The following is a 23552-nucleotide window of genomic DNA, read 5'->3' as shown; positions in this document are numbered from 1 at the left end:
GTCCATGCACTCCACAAGTCAATGCCACTTTTCTAGAAATCTCAAGACTGGTTCAGGGAAGTGAGGATACTTCAAATAACCCAAAACTCTGGACTATGGTAGATGAGGTTCTAATAAACTCCACATATCATGAAGTTAAGAGTTATAGCTGCTGGATTTCCTGATAAATCTCTTGTAATCAGAACGCTTATGGAGAAAAACATCTACTATGACAGAATGTAATTTTTCTAGAGAGCTTGTAAAAGTTAAGCACAGTATTTGATTTAAATCTATTATTTGATTATATTAACTAGAATTTCTTACTAGTTAGATTAAGAGTTACTAACAATGAATGAAACAAAGACAACTGATTATTTCATTTTAAAATGTAATGCTAATTTTTTTTAAAGCATCAAAACAAAATATGAAATTTCATTAATCTTAAACTTTTCCACAAATGCTATTTTGTGGAAAATCCAATTCAGAAGTAAATTAACTGTCAAATCTATGTAGAAAAAAAACCTCAGTTCCAGTCAGCTACATTCTCTATGAAATCCTAGAGGAAGGGCCTGCACCCATCCTAGGTAGCAAGAATCAGACCAGAAAATTTCCACCTTGAGCTCCCCGTTGGCCCAAAGGATTTATGATATGCAGAGAGGTGCATATGGAAGCCAGAAGTCTGCCTGCATTTACTATTACTGGATCCTGAGCAGACACTAAGCTTTTCAGTTGAAAGCACATTCACGGCACACACAAGCGCCCAGCTGTCTGTTACAGACTTTCTCTGCTGTATTCTCTTCAAACAAAGAGATGTAAAAAAAGGGAAAAAATCTGAAGTACACCACACTCCAACATAGCAAACAGAATCAAGGGGAAAAAATATTACCAAGGAAAACTAGAAAAGAAGAAATTGAATGTTTTCTAGCCATTGGAAGAGAAAAAGCATCTGGTTTTACAATTTATTTAATTTTTCTTTTACTTTTTGTAACCTATGAGAAAAAAGGAAAAAAAAAAAAAAGACCAGTTATCACTGCGACTTTTCTGTTTACAGGTCAAAATGATGAGACCATGGTTTAAGCTGAACAAAGAGCTGGGAGGTTTGAGACTCTACATTCCTTCCCCTATCCAAAGCTTTGAAATATTCGAGGATTTTTAGCTGCAATACAAAATAGCCAGAATGATAACCTTGCAAATACTTGCATTATTTAAAATGCAAAACAAAACAAAATATTTGTTTGGGTGTTTTTCTGACATGATTTATAAATCATCTGTGCAAACACATTTTTTTTTCACTCTAAAACATCTGAGTCCAAGCCGTTTGTTTTCTTCTTTTAAACACAATTTGGGTTATACATCTTGTACCATCTTTTCACCTAAGGCAAATGTAACTCTGTCACTCAAGAAACTTAGCATTACAGGTACCTGGACTTTTTGAAAGGAGTTTATAGTTTCAGCGGATACTGCCAAGTAGGCTGATTACAGCCTTATGGTAATTTTTGGCTTTTCCCCAACACACTGCTTTCCTGTGTCAGCCCACTAAACAAAAACTCCATCATTTAGTTTTAAGTACAAGGCAATTCATTTCTTCCATAGAAGAGGTTGTAGATATTTTTCACTAAAACTCATTTTCAGTGTAAAATTTTACATCCTGTATTTCTGTACTGAATTCAGTGAAGATCCATAAATCTTATAAAGAACTAGGATGGACACCAATTAAAAGAAAAAAAAAATCCTTCACATTTTTTTGGATCTATTTCTTCTTTGGAACAAAATCTACCATATTCTGCTGACTGAGTTAAGAACTGATTCTGATCAAGTTAAGTAAATGACTCCGAAGTCTCTTGACCACTGTTCCCTTCCAGAGTTTCTCACAACCAATGCAGACATGTGGAAATACCAAATTTGCAATGTTTACTGTTTCATGTGTGTCTGTGGATGAACTACACATCACTTAGGTTGGCCTTGCAGAACTCCAGAGGTCCACACAAGCCTCGCTCTAGAATTCATTTAGTGCCACTAATTTGGCTGAAATTGGCTCTCTACTTCCATGCTTTGCATATACTCAGATTATTACAGCAGTCTAAGTACTTTATTCTGTCTTACTATTCTTACAAGAAGATACGTTCTCAGATGCCAGAGGTAAGAGACCACAACACACAGCTTTGATGGCCGATGCATTACCTTTCTTTCTAGTACAGCCAGTGGCCTGAAGGATATAATGCAAGTTTATCTGAGCCTATGCAAATATCTAGTGCAAAGCATCCCTTCTTCATAAAAAACATGATTCTAGCTCTAGATTTTCTCAGAATAATCATTCTGGACATTATTCACTTATAGATAAAAGAAGTGAATTCTTTTGCTAAATTTGGTAGAAGCAGGTTTGTTACCCTTTACTCAGCTTAAAAAAAAAAGTTAGAAAGTTATCCTTGGATAATACTGTTAATGTAACATTTCATTCTCACGGGTGCCTATTTTTGTGTGATTGGAGAGATACAAGATAGTATTAGTGACTAGACTCTAAGTGATTTTGAGATGAACATAGCTGTATTTTTCTTTCTGAATGGATCTTTATAATATGGCAGGTTTTTTCATTATTATTGCTTTGTACAGTATAACAAAATCATCATGCTTCTCTGCTCATGAAGAAACACACCCCTGATCAGTTTTGACTGCTGTAAATAGTCCAGCTGTCAGAAAAACAAGGTGTCAGAAAATAATTTTATCTTTGGTTCGTAAAAGACATTAAAGAGTGCCCATATTGCTGTCTGTTGCATTATCATACAGCACATAGGAACCAGATCCATTTCTGATTCCTGCCAGAGCCTGCTTAAGCATGAAGGAATGAACTGGTAAACAGAGCTGTGCCAACAATTGATTTTTCAGTGACTATTGAAGACAGTCTGGTCACATTGAACTACAATCAAAAATGAAAAAGAAACTGACATGCACTTTTTCTGCAACTGAATTAAAAGCATGAAAAATATGCTTCTGTTCATATAGCATGTTTTAAGCCAGACACTTATAGTAAAAACACAGGAATCAAAGAGGTTGGAGACAGAGGGGGCACAACCACTTTGTATTGAAGAGTGAAGGTGTTTATCCGGAAAGACGAAAGATCCAGGGTTGGTGCCCCTCTTTGTCTCAGAGTTTTGGAAACCCCCTTCCCATCACTTTGGGAAAATTCACTAATCATATGTTCTTATTTTCAGGCTCTCCCCTCATTGGTATATAAAATCCTGTACTCTATGTAAAATTCTTGAAAGTATTCATTATGTGATTATTTGCCATGAAGTTAGGAGTCTCCTGTTTCTATGTGCTGTAATGAGTATTCTGTTACTTTCACCAAAGTGGAACAGCTTGAGCAGAACAGCACAAAAGACATCTACCGACCACAGTCTCACAGGAAGGGTGTTTCAAATCTTGAATGAGTGCACTAACCTGTTCTTTCAAAAGAGGGCTTTTCGTCCTCCAGATAACCCTGAAAAAATAGTTTCTATCAGAATCTATTCGGTAAATTCAACCTGTGTTTGTCAACACTTTAGGTAATTTTAGGCCATTTTACATCATCTACCAGTGGAATTTTGAAATCACAGTTAAATCTTGATCTCTTGTGTTTTGTTTTGCTTTGCTTTGCTTTGCTTTGGTTTTGCTTTGTTTGGGTTTTTTTTGGAAGGGGATGTTTTTTAAACATACACCTAATCTGCATCTACTAAATCACTATTACTTAAGTTATGGAAGTCCTGCCTGTAGCTCACTTGCACTGCAAGCTGGACTCAAGCATAAAAAAAAATCCCTCTTGGCTTTTGGACCTCTGACCTAAAAATATTTTGTCTCTTGATCTGATGATAATAAAAATTTTTAGGAGTAGGATAGGGTGAAGAGTGGTGCTAGTGAGATACACTCTTTCAAAGGGTAGAGCAGTGAAAGAAACATGTTCAGAACATCTGTTATCCAGAGAATGTTAACTAAATATTGATTTTTATCTGAAAACCAAATTATGCCTTTAGATTATATATGTGCAACTCACTTCATGTAGCTTTTGGGCTGGAATACGGGAAGTTTTGATGTTTCAGTGGTGGCTGGGGGACTTGTGGCCCTACTGTGTGACTTACACAGGTTCAGCCTAAAATGCAGTCATCATCCTGCGGAGCCTGGCATCTACAAACTTCAGGCAAGAAGCAGGATTTGAGCACAGATCTCCTGAATGGCAACTAGTTCAGAGTGTCCCCGTTTGACTTCTTATCTTCATAGCAGCACAAAAGACACCACTAAGGCAATAGGTTTTAATTATCATATTGTCTTCAGTGGCAGACGTAACTGCAAATTAATATGAAGGCATACTACATATGATGTGCATAACTGAGAAAACACCTGAGTAACTGGTGTTAGCCACGCATGGGCAGAATATTAATCTTAGTAATCTTAGTAACTGTCACAATGGCCACAGTGATAACAGCAATTGGTCAGAGTCACCAGATTTAGGCTATTGAATGACTATTTAGGCTATTGAATGACTATTGAATGGCTATTGAAAGCAATTAAAGACTATTTGTTTACTGGACATGCAGAGGATAAAAGATCAGGTTCAAGCTCAAAACAATTCTCAGGTTTTTAATGGCAGTAGAAGGTAAGTGCAGCAGTAGGGATGCTAAGCAACTTTAAAAACAGGCTAAAAACACTGGCTGAAAACATCTGGAGGAAGAGCCAGTGAGATTTTTGCTCTTAAATAAGTTCAACTCTCATGATGATTTTATCCAATTAGCTTTGCTTTTTTACCTTACCATGCATCAGTGCCCTGTAATACTGATTTAGCTAAGTAATTACTCAACAGAACAATTATTTAATTGCTGAACCTGAATATTAACAGCCAAATGATTGTTGGCTATATATTATAGCTATATAGAACAGCTAAATAAAAAATTATAGCTAAATAAATAAAGATCTGTTTTCTGAACTTGGACAGTTTAACTTACACAGAGTAATTTATCAAATTTGTATTCTTCTAGTAGTCCCTGGTCATTAAAATTTTTACATATAAATTCTGTGAAGTTTCAAAATGGAAATGCACTTACTGCAAACAGATATTACTCGTGATAATACTGTTGCAGTAGTTATAGAAATTATTGGTTTTGTAGAAGTCAAACCCAAAATATATTTGAAAGACACATTGAGGTCAGGCCACTTGGGTTTACTAGAGTACTTTTTACTATACTCTCTAGAACAATAGAACCAGCATAAAAGCAGGCAGAATAAACCTTCCATAAGAACAGAAAACAAACCAGTGCTTGTGCTTTCCACTTAAACTTTGCCTTTAGACACCCCACACTCTCTCTTTTCAAGGTATATTTAGTTTTATTGTGTTTTTATCATGGGTAATTTCCAGCTCTAGATTTTAAAGATACCTGCTGATATACTCCAACTAATAAATGGCACCCTATATGTTAATTTACATCAGATACCTCTCTAGAATATCATACTTTACGTTTAACTACTTTTTGATAAGTTGTATCGGCAATTTCTTCTCCTTAAAGCCTTAACTAAAAAAATTTTGTTTATCCTGTTACTTTTACTCTGTTTAATTTTACACTATGCAGCATAATTATTCTGCCATAATCAGCTAGCTTTCATGATGGAATAATGTATCAAGGACACCTACTCCAGGTATGCAAAGTGCCTTTGCTGCTGAGGACTGCTTAAATTCCACAGAGAAATGTGAACAGATAGGGTATTTTCAACTGGAGATAGCAATATAGCAAATAGCAACACAGCATTGTCATTTTGAGGTAAAAGGTAGCAATCTGTTATTGTGATCAGAGTTATTTAAAGACTGCTTTCAAATTAGCTTTGCAGTCCCCAATGTGTAAATATTTTTTTTCTAAGTGAACATGAACCAGTTCCTTGAGTGAAAACAGAACATGTCTGAATTCAATGTACTTCTGTATAAAAATGATGGTTTCTTTCACAGGAAAAACATATCAAAAGTAATGTATCCAATAGAACTTCAGGCTTGACAGATGTAGATAAATAAAAGTTGAAACATAGTGCTAGTGCTTGTCACTGGGAACATAATACAGAATTTAGGCCAAGATGTATTATAAATTTAGCACAGTTTTAAATACAATACCCTAACTTGAGAAATCATTCCAACCAAGTATAACACTTCTTTCTTTAGAGTCTCCCCTGTTTTGTAACTGACTAACTTCAACCATTGAACTCCAGATATGAATGGTGAGGCGAAGGAATTATGGCCAAGTGTGTAGCTCACATTGTCACTCTGGTATAGATACCAGAAAACTGCACATCACACTGTAGGCCCACCATTTGAACTTTTTACTGAGGTGTAATCTTACAGAAAATCAAAATGCATAGGGCCTATCTGTTAGTCCTTTAATAAAAAAGTGCATTGAAGTCAACAGGACTTTCTTGTCCATTTTCGTATTTCTCTTTCTTACTCACCACTCACTACTTATATTCCACCTTCATCGGCCCATGTTGGTTTTCCTAAGTTTAGGAGAGATTTTGCATGAGCAAAACAAAGAGCATTTGATCTTAGACATCAAATTAAGTTACCCATATAGATGAGATGAGTCCCATATATTTTCAGATGAGTCACTTTCTACTTCCAGTAAGACTGTGCATCCAAACCTTAGATGTCTGCTGCCTGAGAAGTAAATTATCTCAGTAAAGTTTAGCTGTGGCTCATGTGATAGAGGAAAGAAAGCAGGCAACTTCGTTTCCTTTTGGACTGACTTGAGTGAACACTATTATATTCCCAACCTACATATGTTGTTTCTTCCTTCCATGGTGTTACTCTGCCATGAAATCAAAGGATACTCAGTTATTTGCACCCAGCAGACAAGACAAAAGCAGTTCTACCTATGGACTGCAAAGAAGGGAGGAAGAGAGAGAAGCTTTGTGCCTTCCCTGCTACTCCCTCATCCCAACTTTGTGTTGTGGACAGATGCAAGCTGACCCTAAGCAGTTTCATGTGTGGACTTAAAAATTACAAGACAGAAAGTGGATGTTCCCTTTTTTTTCTCCTCCTATATACGGAACTCCCATTCACTTTCCTGGGTGCTCCCTCTAAAGAGTGATGAGCAACAGGTCAGAGGAGATGAAAAGCTTTTTACCTGCCAACCCCAGAGTTCAGGATGTGTTGTTTCTCCTGCAGCAGTTGATGACACCCTAACACCTTAGCAGCACAGGAGCTGCATTCCTACGCTGTAACAGGGGAAGCAGGACCAAGGGCCTGAACTAAGGTCTTGGCAGGTAAGTGAAGGAGCAAACAGTACCAAACAGCTTTGTTTGAAAGTGTATGTCTTTGTAATGTTTAAGTCTTAATATGTGCTATGCTTTACCTGGGAGCCTAAACTTCCAGTTTTCAGAATAGTATTTGAGATCACATATTAATTCTGCTAAAAGCTTGAAAAAATGTTGAAGAAACTCATAAATGTTGAAAAAACTCATAAATGCATATGGAAAGGTTAGATGTGCTAAAAATGTCCCAAAGCTGAGATTTCTTCTCAGAGCTAACCCAAAGTTATTCATATTAGTGAGGGAAGAAGCTTTATGCTACCAACATGTTTTTGTATATAACCACTTAGGAGGACTGAAAGCATCACTGTATGGTGAATATCCGATATTCAAAATATGAGCTGTCATGGGATTGGGAGGGGGAATTTTTTTGCTTGGTTCCCTATTTGTCTCAACTGGACACATAGGGAACACCCAATAAAGGGAAATCTCCATCTCCTTACTATGTTCCATGTCTTAAGGTTAATTATTGGAACCACATTTCCTATATAAATATCTATGTTTTTCAAAACATACTTTATTTCAGTAGTTATCAGGAATTGTGATTTTGCTGGCAATGCACGTTCCAAAACATTCATGGAGAGAACACACAGAGGAAGTCGCTACCACTAAAGCAAATCCTATTTAAAAGATATTACAGAAAAATAAGTGATGCTAGTTACCAGCTCAAAAAAGAAGAAGAAAAACCAAAACAAAACCACAACCAAACCATACTCACATAAAGGAAGTCTTTCTTTTCTGTGCTTGTGGTAATATGAGGGTAATGGATGCCTTTCTGTTGAGAGGCAGTAAGTTTTACTTTCGTGAATGAAAAACGAATTTAGGTCAGAGGAGGAAATCATAAGAAGCTGCCACACGCTAAGTTCTGTATCTGAGTCATCTACTGCCACTGTATCCTAGAGAGGAAAAAAGGGAATGTTCCTAAAGAATTAACAGCCATCCAGAACTGGTGGGGCACCAAAGCCTCATCAGTGTCCAATTCAGATGTCCCTACTCTTATTCTTACTAGTATTCTCATTTTACTGAGTGAAATTACTCCAGACAGAAGTGACCTCTAAGTTTGTGCCCATCTTTCAGTGGATAAACTGTGAGATTGTAAAAAAAATACATATGCCAATAGGAACTGTTAATTGCTATTTATCAGAATTAAGGAGAAAAGTAGTTAAAATTTGTCTCCAAAATTTTAGGGGGAAGAGTGGAAAATGAACCACTTTACATAGGTTTATATCTTTTAAAAGTCTTCATTACTGTAGTCATTGTTTTAAATTAACTTTCTCTAGACAAAATAAAGTGTTGTACTACATTGCAGCCTCACTGTTAGGAATGAAGACAGAGGAGACAATGCAGGAAGGCCAACACATACAACCAAAATGGAGAGTATCCAAGTCATAGAAGAATGGTAAGTTGGTCAAACAGTTGTCTAGTATATGTTTTTATTTGCCTATAATTAATATCAAGAATTGACTTATATTTTATGCTTCCAGAATGTCCTTTTAATTACTTTTCCTCAAAAAAAAAAAAAAATCTGTACAAAAAGAAGCCAAATCTGTCCTTACAGTGAAATGCCAGCAGAGATATTCATAAGGCTGGCTTACTTACAGCTTCTTATTTGTGGGGAAGAGCTGCAGGGAGGAATGGGAGGTACATGCATGATTCCATAGACCTGTAGGATCATTTTCTTCTGTTTGTCCAAACAAAAACTAATGGACACAAGCATACTTCACAGTTGGATTTTGAATATGGCTATTTTTCATAAAACATCTTGGGCTATGGTTTCATTAGAATACACCAAGGAAACACATACCTTGAAAAATGGGCTAATACACACCAAAAGTCTAAGCTTCTATTTTTGTCTAAAGCTTGAGCCCATGTTTTTTGTGTTGGAAAAAATGCTAACCTATCAGTGGCTTTGATTTCTCTGATCCCATGAAGAGTAAATTAAAACTCAGCTCTAGAGGATATGATTGATGGAAAAAAGAAACTCAAACAACTCATCTTCATTGCTAGTGATGGTCATTTATAAGAGGACAATGTCAGAAATTTCCACAAAATACTTTCCACAAAATAGCGAAATTTCCACAAAATAGTGAAAAGAGCTTCCCCTTAGACAATGAGGGATCACAAGTTGCTTGTCAGCTCCATCCACCTCAGCAGGTTCTTTTCACTGTCCTCAGAGAGAGGACTTTTCACCTTCAATTCTGTATGTTAATACTTTCTGGTTTGAATTACAATTATTTTGCTGGATAGTTTAAATGTTAAACACTTTATCATTTATTAGATCTTCTGGACTGCCAAAATGTTACTACAAATAGTTTGCCATCATCCAGTCTGCCTTGCATGCAGAGTAGGAGCTGCTAAATGGCCTTAATGAGAAATATAGAGAAGTATCACTTATTGTACAACACGATTACACAGAATCTGTTAACAATAGCTAGTAAATCTCTTGTGTTGGATCTTATCGGGAAGCAGAGGATGAGCATTCAGAGTTAAGTTTAGAAATCATATTTAATTGTTGTTAAGTAACTTGGAGTATTACCTTCTCAAGCTATTAATTGGTACATTAATGAATCAGTGATGCGCATTAGTCTTCTGATCACTTATCCAGTGTGCTGTCTGTTAGAAGCCACAAAGTTTCCTTCAGAAAATGGGAATAAGGACTTTTTCCCATTTCTTCTCTATCCAGTTTTGCCAGCAACATCCATCACATCTCATGCCAATGGATCATCATTCAGGTCAATAGCACCAAACAGAGGGAAACTTAGCAACCCTTAGGTACAAGCACAGAGAAATATGCTAATTTAAAAGCTCTTTGAATTACTATTTTGTTGGACCTCATTAGTATGCTCTTGGCTGCCAAGAGACTTTTGTTTTTCTTGTCCTTCCTGAACCAAACCATACGGCAACTAGTGGCTGGCCAAGAACCATCAGGAGCAGGCGGGGACATCAGGTATCATCTAAAAAAAGAGATTCTATGAAAGAAAGTCTGTTGCCAGCTCCCTGAAATTACATCTCCTTTAACTGAAGAGGCAGGAATCCAATGCTGTTATGGGATTTTGTCTTTGAGTCTGATGGCTAATAACACTAATAGAAAACTTGTAGAAAGCCAAGTGCATGTCTTGTAGTATTAAGCACTTTTAGTGGGCTATTGAGATAATGAATGCACAAGTGAAGAGTGAACAAAATCCTTCTGTCACTGCTGAAGCCCTGTTGCATCCAGTTTTCACTCTGGACTAAAGTGCAGTTGAAATGAGAATTTTTTTGGACAAATATATTAAAATACTGTTACAAAAATAGAAGCATATTTGTAATGATACTATGCTTTTGCAGCCAAAACCCTACTGCAGAAGAAATTTTGTCTTGGGCTCAGAATTTTGACAAGATGATGAAAACACCAGCTGGGAGAAACCTTTTCAGAGAGTTTCTTCGAACAGAGTATAGTGAGGAGAACCTGCTTTTCTGGCTTGCATGTGAAGATCTAAAGAAGGAACAGAACAAGAAAGTTATTGAAGAAAAAGCAAGACTTATATATGAAGATTACATCTCTATACTATCACCAAAAGAGGTAAAGCTGTAAATGTTACATGTACAATTTCTGTTGTTCCAGAGCAGAAATGTTATACCTGGATTGTCAGATAGGGGTCTGAAAGCCTGCCTGATCTGTCAGAGGAAAGTCTTAGTACGGACATTAAATCAGGAAAGAAAAGGACACGCAAAGTAGAGACAGAGGTCACAGGCCATTTAGCATCACTGGCCACACCACCTCAAAGTTCTCTGTAAGACTCAAGAAACTCTGGTAAGAGAAGGCTGAGAAATAGGTATGCTTCTTTAGTAATGGAACATGCCGGCCAGAGAGAGAAGTAATGAAAATGGATTTCTGGAGAAAAGGCACCAAAATTAAGGAATTTAAATCAGAATAATGATAGATTTATCTGCTGCAACAGCTGTCTGGGAGAAAATCCAAATCTGAAGTGGTTATTCCTATATGAGAGTCCAGGAATGGAGACCACATCATTTTCTATAATGAAAGGTATGATAATATCTAGGAATTTAGGTAAGATTTTCATCAACCCTTAAATTGAAATAGACAAATTCTGGAATTATCTTCACCTGGAGGAAAGAAAAAGCATCCACTATCAAACCACGTTTTGGAATGGAGATAGATAAAAATGCATAAGCACTATAGAAGAGTCTTTCTTAAGCCAAGTCATGTACTTAGCTCCCTTTGCCTTGACTCTGTGCATGGCACCTGACTTTTACCTCAATGGTATTATGCTAATTTATGCTCACTGTGGACCTTGCTTCCTACATTTTATTTCTGCACTGCTTTTGGTAATAATTTGCAATTTCATTCATATGAATGAAGCCAACAGCTCCATTACTTTCTCTTGTGGCATAGGGTATACTTCTGCTTTGGAATGAGATAACAGCCAGTACAGCAAGCTAATAATTACTTTTTCTTATCATTTAATATCTCTAGTACATATGTATGTGCTGAATGCTCAGTTGTCTTTTTAGGCTAAGATTGCTAGCAGTTAAAATTCAAACACTGCATGTTGTTTGACTTGGGATTTAACAAAACTACTTACTGATGCGGATGTCATCAATCCAGTTGCTCCTGCCCCTACTGGAAATCTTATGAGGCAAACAAGAACTCTTTGCCATGCTTTAGATTAGCACTGAAGCTGAAAAGTTCTTGTTCATCCAGGCATCCTGTTCCAGATGTTCTCTTCTGGCATAAGAGCTGAAATATTTAGGATCACTTGTTCAGTAATTAAGTTATTGAGGCAGAAGCTCTTAGTGCTCTAAACAGATACCTTGTATTCATCTATTTAGTAAGGAAATACCTTTAGTAACTCCAACTAGTTTTGCCATCTGGCTTCAGTCACTGAAAAAGTATGATGTAAATTAATATTTCCAAAATTAATTTTTTTAAATTCTGTAAGTACAACTAACTTTTGTTATGTACAATGGCACAAAACCCCACCATCCTACCAAATTTGAGGTTTTTATCCCAGCTGTTACATTTCATAATAAAGAACCAATTAGCTAGCTGCATAAATTAGTTTTGCTAAGATACATGTGTGTATATCTGTGTCAGGGGAAGAATTGCTTAAATCTTAGTGTGCCATTTCTGTGCTGCAGAAATTCAATGGTCTAGGATTTAAATCTATTCAAATAAATTTCCAAGACACGTGGCTGCAACACTGCTTCTCAAAACCAACATAACATTACACCCTCGCTTGCTGTTGTGTCTAAATGCTGGCAGTCACTGGCCGAGCAGCCCCACTGGTCTCTTCATTCCTGCTGTGCAGTCCGGTCTGCTTCCACAGCTATGTTAGTCAATGAATTCAATGAGAAAAATGCCTGGGTTGAAAAACAGCCCAGAAAAGAAATGCCATTTTCAGATGGATCGATTCCTTAACTCAGCTAGCTGTGGAGCTGCCCAGACCAAGGCAAGAACTGGGGTGGGAAGGCAGGGAGATTGTTCACAGCAGCTGATGCACCACAGCTGATCCATAATGGAGACATACAGAAGGGACCCCAGGGTGCTGTGTGCAGGCACAGAACTGTGAACTTAGATGGACAGTGTGCATTAAGCAGGTGTAATAGCTGTTCTGCAGGGAGAGAGTACTTGAGTAATAGTTATGGTTTGCTAGCATGAATAAGCAACAATTTACTGACAGTTAGCCTGCATCATAGTTGTGACTTGTGACTGATAATCAAGTAACAGCAAATACTGGAGGAGAAAGAGCTTGCCTGATGTGGCAATAGCATAATCCAGCATGCCAACAAACCAACAATGCCAGATTTTACAGTTGATATTGAAAATGTAATAAAAATGTATATTTGCTACTCAGTACCATATCATACCACTGTATTTCAAATACTTACTTCACCATATTTAAAAAACCACAAGCTCACACATGCACACGTGTTATGAGTTCTCATCTCAGCCTCCTTCATATCTCAAAGTATCTTGGTATGTGAACTCAATCCTTCAGACAATATGAATATGTATTTTTAAGGCTGCAGAGTAGTAAGGTCAGATTGCAACCTGGTATAAATCATAGTAGCTTAACTCATCAATGCTTGGTATTTCTCTGCTCTGTTTTAGCCTTTTTCTTCTTAGCTGAGTAAACCCTTGCTGGCCCCAGTGGGCTTTTCTGCTACTGCCATTTCATTTAATCCAGAAGGCATTAATTTTACGGAGTTTAGAGAATTTTGTGGATAAGCTGTACATTCATTCAAATTTCTAAATTATATTCTAAAATCATCTGTACATTCATCCCAAGAATAATATGGCCTTTTCTGCCCAAGCACAGGAGTTCATTACAAATGGAAAGTAAATATGAAGCTAAAATAGACACTTGCTAACAACTTCAGTATGGATACATGATATCCTGAAAGTATTAATCCTATAAATCACCAGATGTTAGAGAGTCTTGGAAAGAACATATCTGAAATATTTAAGATTAATGGGGAGATTAGCACAATAACAATGATTAAAAACTCCAGATAATTTGAGAGTAATAAGTGTAAGTGCCTGAAAAAAAAATGGGGGAAATATCTATAGGGCAGCCAAATGAGAGTGCTGAATAGAAAGCTTCTAAAGATTTAACCACAAGTGGTCAGGAAAAAACATTTCAGTTCTCTGAATGAGAGTTATTCATTTCTGAGAAGTAATTTTAAACATGTAATTTTTTTTTAATGTAAAATAACATATTTGGGGAAATACAGGTTACTGTAGCTATTTATTTAGCTGCACTGTATTTATTCTATTATACAGCTGCATTTCATCTTACAGATCTTAAGATGGATGCACAGACTAAGTTAAAACTAAAAGAGAGTTGATGGGCTCAATCTGTAATTGCGTGGTGGCTCTGAAAGAATCATAAGGCATTGCTTGAATAAACCAATAAACTCAGGGTGTTCAATGGTACCCTGAGAAATAAAGATACATACAACAGCCTTTCTGATATTACTGTTTAACATTAGTCTGTTCTCATCTTCTTCAGGTTAGTCTTGATTCCCGGGTGAGAGAAGTGATCAACAGAAACTTGCTGGATCCCAGCCCTCACATGTATGAAGATGCCCAACTCCAGATATACACCCTAATGCATAGGGACTCTTTTCCAAGGTTTTTGAACTCTCAGATTTATAAGTCTCTTGTTGAAAGTATTACAGGCTCTACTTCTGAAACTTAGTTTTAATTTTCAAAGAGAATAACTTGATTTTTTTTTTTTTTTGGGTGGGTGGGATGGAAGAAAAGTAGTTTAGTAACATCTGGAGCTGGGTTCCTGGAGAACTGCAGTTTAGAACTACTCAGGCTACTGTGAAGAAAACAAATACATATTATGGTCTCTGTCTACATTTTTACCAAGGTTCTCCTTGCTTGAGATGGCATGGGAGGGGAACAGTGGATTTGCCAAAATACATTTGTTTCGCACTCCTTTCACCCTACTGCAGTCAAGATTGCAATGATGTATTTGTAGTTTTATGAACAGTCTCCTTGTGTATCCTCACACTGCATGTGCAAGGTAAAACTGCTTCACTTACCACTTAGTTGTTGCAATATTTAATCCAATAACATAAATTATATCTGTATTTAAGAACTTTTTTTGTGCAATACAGTCTTATGGTACATAGAAACAATTGCAGCAAAGAGGCTTGCATTTTTTAACATCACTAACTGAAAAAAGCCAATTTTTAAGGTGTAGCATTACTCAACACTCTCTACTGAGTACAATACACTGATTTTTTGAAGCCAGTATTTCTGTACAGAAAAAAAGAGCTATTTATCACTGTTTATTTAAAATAAATCAAGTGGAGGATTCCTCTGGTTGTTCACTGCCAAAACTGTGGCATTTTCATTACAGAGTTTGCAATGTCAAAAAAAGCAAAAAAAAAAAAAGCAAAAAAAAAAAAAGCACAAATCACTTAAAGGGATCCATATCTGGGTGACACAATCTATGCGCTGATATTGTTTAATTGTTAAAAGAACAAAGATTTTCAATGTACTTTTCAGATGTCAGATACTGTAATTGATTTATTAAAGACTGGCTATCCAGTTCTAACACTGTTGTATAATGTTATGTACTTCAGCAAAAAACAAAAAAACACGAAAAGCTTGATAATTTAGTTTTTTGAATAAAGAAATTTAATAAAAGATTGCCTACATGTAGCATTTTAGAGCATTTTAGAACATTTTGATGAATTGCATCTGTCCTGCAAAATATTTTTTTTGAAAGCTAAATCCAGTAAAAAATGTTTTTAAACAAAGTAATGTTTTACAAGGTGGTGGGTTAGAAGACTTATCTTAACTTGTAGCCTGACTGATTTTGAGTAGCTCCTTGAAAACAAGGGGTTTGGAGACTAATATTAAACCAAACTTCAAGGGCTCCTAAACCTACAGTCCTTACCCAAGCAAAATGCCTACAGAAATGCAACAGGTGTCTTTCTTGGGTAAAGAATCCTGTACTGAGCCCTTATAATCAGAGCTAAGGCAGCACGGTACCCCCATCACTTGGCTTCCGTGGTGTTTTTAACAGGTGTTTGCTTGGACTTTTTATCAAAAAATGTCCAATTTTAGGACGCATTTTGATGTTTAAAGAGACAGTGACGCAGAACTTAAAAAAATCTTCATTCCTACTATAAACAAGCAAAATGAGTATTAGCATCCCTCATAAACTGCTAAAGATAGACCAAGAAATGGTTTTGAATACTTGTTAAATATATATATATGTATGTATGTTTGTATGTGTGTATATATATATTTAATACTGACAACTCTGGTCTTATACTAAGACTTAAGAAGCAAGGTTCTTCTCATTTATATAGGACTAAACATGGCATAAGTCCGTTGCTTTGATGGGACTGGAAGGTCTGGCAGTTGTGTCCTCGAGTGGAATCTAGCCCCAACACACCTGGCTCCAAACCCCAGTTACTCCTTGCAGGCAGCCTTCAGTGACAGCTCTCCCTGGAGCCACTGCTGCTGAGGCAGGTCTGCTGCTATACAGTAACTGGTAGGATGCAGGTCTTAGTTTATCTTCTGGGGCTTATTTTTTTTTTCTTTGTTTTACTACCTCTCATTTTTTTAATTTATTGAACATGCTTCAAATAGCAAGTCTGGGGAATTTTTTAATCATTCTTTTTACTTGAAACCTGTGTGCTTTTTTTGGATATATATACGAACAATTTAATGAACTGTTTCTTAAACTCATTTGGTTTTGTAATTTATATAGAATTCAGGAGATGATTAAAAGGGCTATTCTCTATTCCCTATGCAAATATTTTAACTGTTGTAGTGTTTGACAAAATGGGATCTAAACAAAAAATAATCTTCAAAGTGGAAAAAAAAATCTGTTTACAGTGGCGTTGCTGACTATCCTACCATATTCAGCACTTTTAAATATTGTTATTTATGAAAATGTAGTTTAAAATGCAAGACAAAATATTTATAAATGTTTCTTTTAATAAATACCTGTTTTGTCTGAAAGTGTTACTGTGTTATGACAACTTTATTCATGTTGGTTAGCTACTTACCATTATGAATAAACTATTCAATTATTATACTGATAGAATAATAGTTATGATGTTTACAAATACTGGGGGGGGGGGGGTCGGGATTCACTGAGAAAGGACTGCCTCCTTCTACTGTGAAATATTGTTAGAATAAATGATTTTTTTTTCTGCCTTTTTTAAAAAAATTGGTACTTATGGTCCTACATATGTCTAGTATCATTTGATTACAGTTGTATTTACTGTGGTACTAAACATATACAGCATCATATATGTATATATTTACATAGTGTAATTTCAAGTTTGTTGGTGTTTGAGGCACAATAACTTTAAGTCCACACATCTAAACAATGTGTATGGGACAAAACTGCATGCATAGGTCTTTACAAACGTAGACTTTAATATTCTTAATGTTACTATTTGATGGTGACCTGCTAGTCATAAGCTATCTTTATAAGATATTTCACACAGGTAGAAGTTCCTGTCGACATAGACAAGTCATCCTTTCAAGGACAGTTTTAAAGGTAGATGTGTGGGCCCTAAAATATTATCTTAATTTCTAGCATAAGATTCCAAAATCTGTATTTAAAAACTGTTACATCATTGTGAAAAATATTACACCAATCTTCAGTGTAATACTGCAATGAAATCACGTTCAAAATTTCTTGTTTTAAATCCTCCATTTGGAGGGATTTAAAAATTGAATGTAACGTGACTTTTCTTTCTTGGAGCATATGCTCATATTAAAATGTTTAATATACACTTTATCAGTTTGGGTTTCTCAAATTTTTTAATCAAAAAATTGATACGGTCCAAATGGACAAGTCATGCCATAACATGATCTCATTGCCTATCATACAGTTCTTTGAACACAAATTGTAAAACAGTCAAGCAATTAAGCTGATTTATTGTGCATGCAGTGTACAATACACTTTGAAAAACTGCCTAAATACACTTATTCTATAGCCTGGAATAAAATAAGTATGTATTTAACTTGCATTTTAGTTTTTCATAAGAATGTATATAGCAAGTGCACTACAGAGAGTTATGCTTTTGTCACTTTTGCCCATTGTTTAATCTGTTCTTTCAAATACAGCCTAATGCCAAATAGCCACAAATAAGCAGAGCACTTGTGTACACTCCTGACCTTTAAGTTTCAAAGAAACTGAATATATATTATGTTATGCATGTGTTCAATTTAGTTGTTTACAGTCAACTTTCACATAAGTGAGCTGAAAGTTTTATCCTGGGATACCCAGCGTAAAACAAAACCCACATGGAGTATCAAGAGTACTTAAATTAGACTGAAGGCACATATAGTATGAAGAAGACTAAAGGTATGATGAAGAAAAGACAGGTCAGTGACACAGGTGGCTGGGCTACATGTTAAGCAGCTGGATCAACAGCACTGTGGAAATGTGGCCCTAGAGCTTCCAGGCCCACAGCCATCCACTACTTGTCTGAGCACCTGTGGAGTACAAATAATCCATTTGTAGGACAACAGAGGGTGGACACAAACCAGAATTAAGCTAGTAATAACTGTGTTTCAAATTAAAAGCAAGCTAAATCATCTGATAGACTGTGGTCTAAGCTAAGCCACTAGAGGAGACCTACATTCTACCTTAAGCAACCAGGGTTTAAGCTGTCACCTGATGCAAAACTTGCTTCCCTAGGCAGCAAATTCGATCACAAGGAGCATCTGCCTGTGGAACCATATCGAAAAAAAAAAGTGGGGAGCTCTTTCAGTGAGAGCAGCATGCTGGTCTGACCATGTTGTGAGCCCGCTCAGGAACTGGCAGCTTCTGTACACAGTAAGTGCTTACAAAAGCCGCTTAGAGTAAGTATTCCACAGCACCAGTTCAAGAGCAAAGCTGACACGAGAAAATCTTTTAACTACACCACAAGGAGTAAAGCTTACACCTCTACAATGTCTGTGAGTCTGCTCCGTACAGCATTAACCCAGCCAACAACAGCTTGAGTCCTTAGCAAATGTAAAAAGGCAAAAAATTAAGGTTGCATGTGGACACACAACTGCAGTATCTGCTTCAAGTTGGTTTGAACCATGTGTAACTAACAACTTCAAAATAGAGCTTTTCTCAGCCAATTCTTCTGTTTTTTTTGGAGAGACCCAAGAGTAGCACTGTAGCACACCCTGGTACATAGCTGCAGTGATGAAGGTCAACTCCTACCAATACCCTGTGTACATTTGCAATGACAAAACAGCCCCATTCACATAGGTCCTGAATACTTCTACCAGCAGCAGAAGTGGCATTTGTGGGATGAAAGAACAAAGCAGTAATGATGCAAAATCAGCTGCAGAAAAACCTGACATAAACATTGTCTGCATATTACTTTATTGTTATACCAAAAGCCAGATTTTGCTCCTTCATCAACAAACTCGGTGGAAATCCATCCTTCTGACTTAAAAGAGTGACACAATTCATGTGATTCAAAGGCTGACCATCATTTCATTGACTCACGCTACCTTTTTTCTTCTCAAAAGCTTTACATTAAACCACCCTTACTCTACATTTCATGAGTTCTGCATACTTCTCTCACAAGCAAGGTTCACACAGCTGTTAAAACTCATAATTTCTTTCATTGTTGCAGAACACCAAAATGCTTGGTTTATTAAAGGCATAAATTTGATAATTTTTCCTTTACCCTTCTGAAAGAAGGCTTTGAGGAGCTCAAGGACAGGCAGCAGTGAGGGCAAGGGAAGCTTTCTGTGAGTGAGATATAAGCAGCAGCCTGGGCTGTTTATCAGTGCCAGACTGGCTGCACAGACTGCACATTCTCCACAAAACTCTTTGAATGATTTTTACTTTTAAATTACTGCTACCGTGTATTTTGCCAATAAACATTATTCAAAGTGGTGCATTTACAATCATAGGAAAACATTTCTATCCAACCATTCATTTTAATGTTTAATATTCTGAATAACAAATTCTCACATTGACCGTATTGCCTTTGGATTTCCACAATGGAACAAACTCACAAGTTTTCATTTCTAACTACCAAAACTACTTAGGTGTGCTTTGCAAGCATTACTCCTACTTTTAATATTACATTCATAAAAATAACAGTTTATTAATGTCTCATATGGAAGTTACTATTATTCCACCTGTCTAACTTAGTTGTAAAGCATGACTACCTGGTTCTGTTAAGACATGAGCAAAGACAGAAGAATAGCAAACACCTGACTGACTCCTCCAATGATTGTAATATAAAATGCTGCCTAATATGGATAGTTGCACATTTTTATAATAAAGTATATTCTTCAAACTGTTTTGAGTTTGGCCAAGAATCTGATTAATGGACTTCAGGGCAACTGGTTCAGGGTTCGGGAGCCCAAGTAGTGTTCTCAACCCTCCTGCCAGTCACAATCAATAACAATATTTACATCAGAAAAATCTCACTAATTAATTTGTGGCTCTATGACTGGTATCAGCACCAGAATTTTTGGGGTTTTGATCATAGGTCAGTCTATACAGTGCCAGGCCTGCTGGCAGCACATAGGGTATGTGTGTACCAAAGGGGCAAAAGGTTTCTAGCCCAGGAGCTAGCAGGGCTTATAGAGAGGGCTTTAAATTAGGTTTGAAGGGGGAAGGGGATAACACCAGGCTCGCTAAAAATGAGCCATGGAGTAGCATGCTGCTGTTGAAGTCCAGATATACAGGGCAAATTAAATGCATTTATGCCAATGCCTACAGCATGGACAACAAACAGGAGGAGCTGGAAGCCATTGTGCAGCAGGGAAATCATGACATAATCGCCACCACAGAAACGTGGTGGAATGATTCGCATGACTGTAGTTGTCCTGGGTTCAGAAGTAGCAGTCATTTTTCTCCTTCTTGGTAGCTGGTGCAGTGCTGTGTTTTGACTTTCGGCCTGGGAACAGAGCTGATAACAATGATGTTTTGGTTTGGCCAAGGACTTTGTGAGCCTCATGCTCTGCCAGGCAGGAGGGGAAGCCAGGAGGAAGCAGAGACAGGACACCTGACCCAAGCTAGCCAAAGAGGTATTCCACACCACAGCACATCATGCCCAGGAGGTAACTGAGAGTTACCCGGAAGGGCTGGGACTGCGGGGTTGGAGGAGGTATGGGTCGGTGCTTGGTCGGGTTGGGGGGGGCGAGTTATCGGTCGGCTGGTGATGAGGTGTTGTATTCTCTTCCCTTGTTATTCCCTTTATCATTGTTGTTATTGGTAGTAGCAGTGGTGATTTGTGTTGTACATTGGTTGCTGGACTGTTCTTGTCTCAACCTGTGGGAGTTGCACTCTTTCGATCCTCCTCCCCATTCCACCGGGAGCGGGGAAAGGGAGAGCCCCGGGGGGGGGAGGGGGGGGCCTCGATTGCTCTCAGCCCGGCACCACTCACTGGGAGTGAGTGAACAAGCTGGCTGGCTAGGGTTTAAACCACGACAGTAGTGCTGCAATGGATGGCTACAGGCTCTTCAGAAGGGATAGGCAAGGAAAAAGAGGTGGGGAGGTTGCATTGCATGTCAGGGAGTGCATTGACTGCCTTGAAATCAACGTTGAGTGAGAAGGCTTAATGTGTGGGTAAAGATCAGGAAGAAGGCCAACCAAGCAGATATTCTGGTAGGTCAGCAAAACCTCCACCTTAGATGTCTGGAGGGCTCATTTTGGCCTGTTTAGGATGCTGCTTGGCAGAATTCCTTGGGAAACTTTACTGAAGGACAAAAGGGGTCCAGAAAGGCTGGACACTCTTAAAAAATGAAATCCTTAAGGCGCAGGAGCAGGCATGCCCTATGTCCTGAAAATCAAACCAGCAGGAAAGACCAGCCTGGGTGAACAGGGAGATATTGGGAAATATTGCTGGAACTCGGGGATAAAAAAAAAGAGAATTTATCACCTGTGGAAGAAGAGACTGACACCAGTCAGTACAAGGATGTTAGGTTATGTAGAGAGAAAGTCAGAAAAGCGAAGGCACAGGTGGAACTAAATCTTGCCACTGTCATAAGAGATAGTGTTAGGCAGGCAAGCGTAACATGTGAGGTGATGGTTAGTGGTGGCTCCCCCCTCCTTCTTCCGGTGTGTCCTGCTTTGGTTCCTACTGGGAAAATCCAGCTTTGGTTCCTACCTGGGAAGTTCCAGTTTAGAACTCCCCGAAAAAGTCTTGACTCTTGGAGACCTTTCTAGATATTGTGGACCACTTCTTCCGACATAGGCTGGCCCCTTGCGTCAGAATGAGTGTGCAGTTTTGTCAGTCTAAAAGCCTGAGCCTCATGCGATGCAAAGTCACAGAACTTCATGCCATCCAGGTCAACATTGCCTCCGGAGGCACGCCCGCCACGGTAGAGCCTGCCTCCTCACACTGCGATGATGATCCTGGGTGCTGGTTTCCTGATTGTCTTCACAGGGTCCTTGGGGTTGGTAATGTATACACTCTTTGGAAGTATTGTTTACTGTATCTGTTAGAGTCTCTACATTTTCCTATGTTAATAAACTATTTGTGAGTTCTCAATTTGTCTCTCATTTTCTCTCCCCTGGAATCCTTGAACTTTGGAACATAGATGGCAGCGAGGGTGGAATTCCAGGTCTGAGAGGGCGTGAGATAAATAGTTGGGTATAAAGAATTAGTGGGGCTGGGTATCGGAGTGCACCGCTACCAGGTTATGCCATGTATTACTACAAAGTTGCCCCGCTGTGTATTGGGGCTGTGTAGTGAGGGTGCACAGCTTCTGGATTGTGCCTCATTCTATGTGCGGGGTCGGGGGGGGCGGAGGGGAGGGGGGTGGTTGGTGCACAGATAATTGGATAGTGCCATGTTCTGTATCTGGGGCTGCGGGCACCGCAACTGGATTGCACCACATCCTGTATGTGGGGCCCCGTAGAGAGTACTGACTGGATTTTGTGTTTCAAGTATTGTAGTTGTGCGGAGTGTGCTTGTGGGATCTCTTGTTTGGGCATGTTGTGGGCAGGGTTTGGTCAGTGAAGTGTGTAGCTGCAATAAAAGAGGGTGCTCTGTGTATTTTTTTGTTGTCAGGCTCACATAGAAGTTTTTAACAGATAGCAGATTAACATTCCGGGCAAGAAAGGGTTAATGCAAAAGTGCAGTTGCCGGCAGGTATTTACGGCTGCTGCTGAGCAGGAGGGCAGCTGTAACTGACGGGCAGGCATTTATAGCTGCAGCTGAGCAGGTGGGCGTTTGTACCCGCTGCAGTGCAGGGTGAGCGACTTGAAGAAGAAAAAAAAAAAACCACAAAAAAATGCCTTCTCAATCTGTTGAAGTATTGGGGACAGTTTGTAGAGACACCACAAGCAAAGCCTAAAAAGGGCCTGCAAGATGCTGGGCACATGGGAGGAGCCCTGCTGCTTAGTGTGTTTAAAATAACCTGGGGGTGAATCCAAGGCTCGGAGGAACAGATAGATTGGTTGAAACAAGAAATGCTAACTGAAGAAGCGGGAGGGGTAGCGCAACCACAAGCTTTATTAGTCACCACTCAAGCAGCATCAGGGTGGCAGGGAAAAAAAACCAAACTAGGGAAATTAGCAACATCGTATGCTGTGCGGGCTGCACGGCTGTGGCGGAGACTCCCAAAGCCCAGTGAGGATACACGACCATGTTAATGAGCAGTAGTAACCCAGCCAGATTGGGACCCAGAGATATGGAATATTTGGGATACCAGTGAGTCAGAATCAAATACCAGAGACGAGGCAGATGTGAAAAAGGAAGGAACCAGCACATCTCCTATGTTTAAAATGTAAGATAATTAG

The 23552-nt window shown here is 38.2% G+C and overlaps 1 protein-coding gene across 3 annotated transcripts in view; it reads left to right on the top strand.

The window, feature by feature from the left end:
• The window catches only part of RGS17 (regulator of G protein signaling 17), a 77234-nt gene extending 57134 nt beyond the window's left edge, over positions 1–20100 (top strand). For 2 of the 3 annotated variants that reach the window (XM_062640750.1, XM_062640748.1), the window contains exons 3-5: positions 8603–8692; positions 10621–10855; positions 14310–20100. In XM_062640750.1, coding sequence (XP_062496734.1) covers positions 8603–8692; positions 10621–10855; positions 14310–14498 — 514 coding nt within the window. In that variant the 3' untranslated portion in view covers positions 14499–20100. The remainder of the gene's footprint in view (positions 1–8602; positions 8693–10620; positions 10856–14309) is intronic. The other variant, XM_062640749.1, reaches the window with a different exon arrangement.
• Positions 20101–23552: the final 3452 nt, after the last annotated feature.

This window comes from Pezoporus occidentalis, unplaced genomic scaffold (assembly GCF_034315485.1).
Source record: "Pezoporus occidentalis ecotype Australia unplaced genomic scaffold, CSIRO_AGI_Poc_V1 ctg67, whole genome shotgun sequence".
Taxonomy (NCBI): Eukaryota; Metazoa; Chordata; class Aves; order Psittaciformes; family Psittacidae; genus Pezoporus; species Pezoporus occidentalis.
This window is presented reverse-complemented; position numbering and strand designations above follow the sequence as displayed.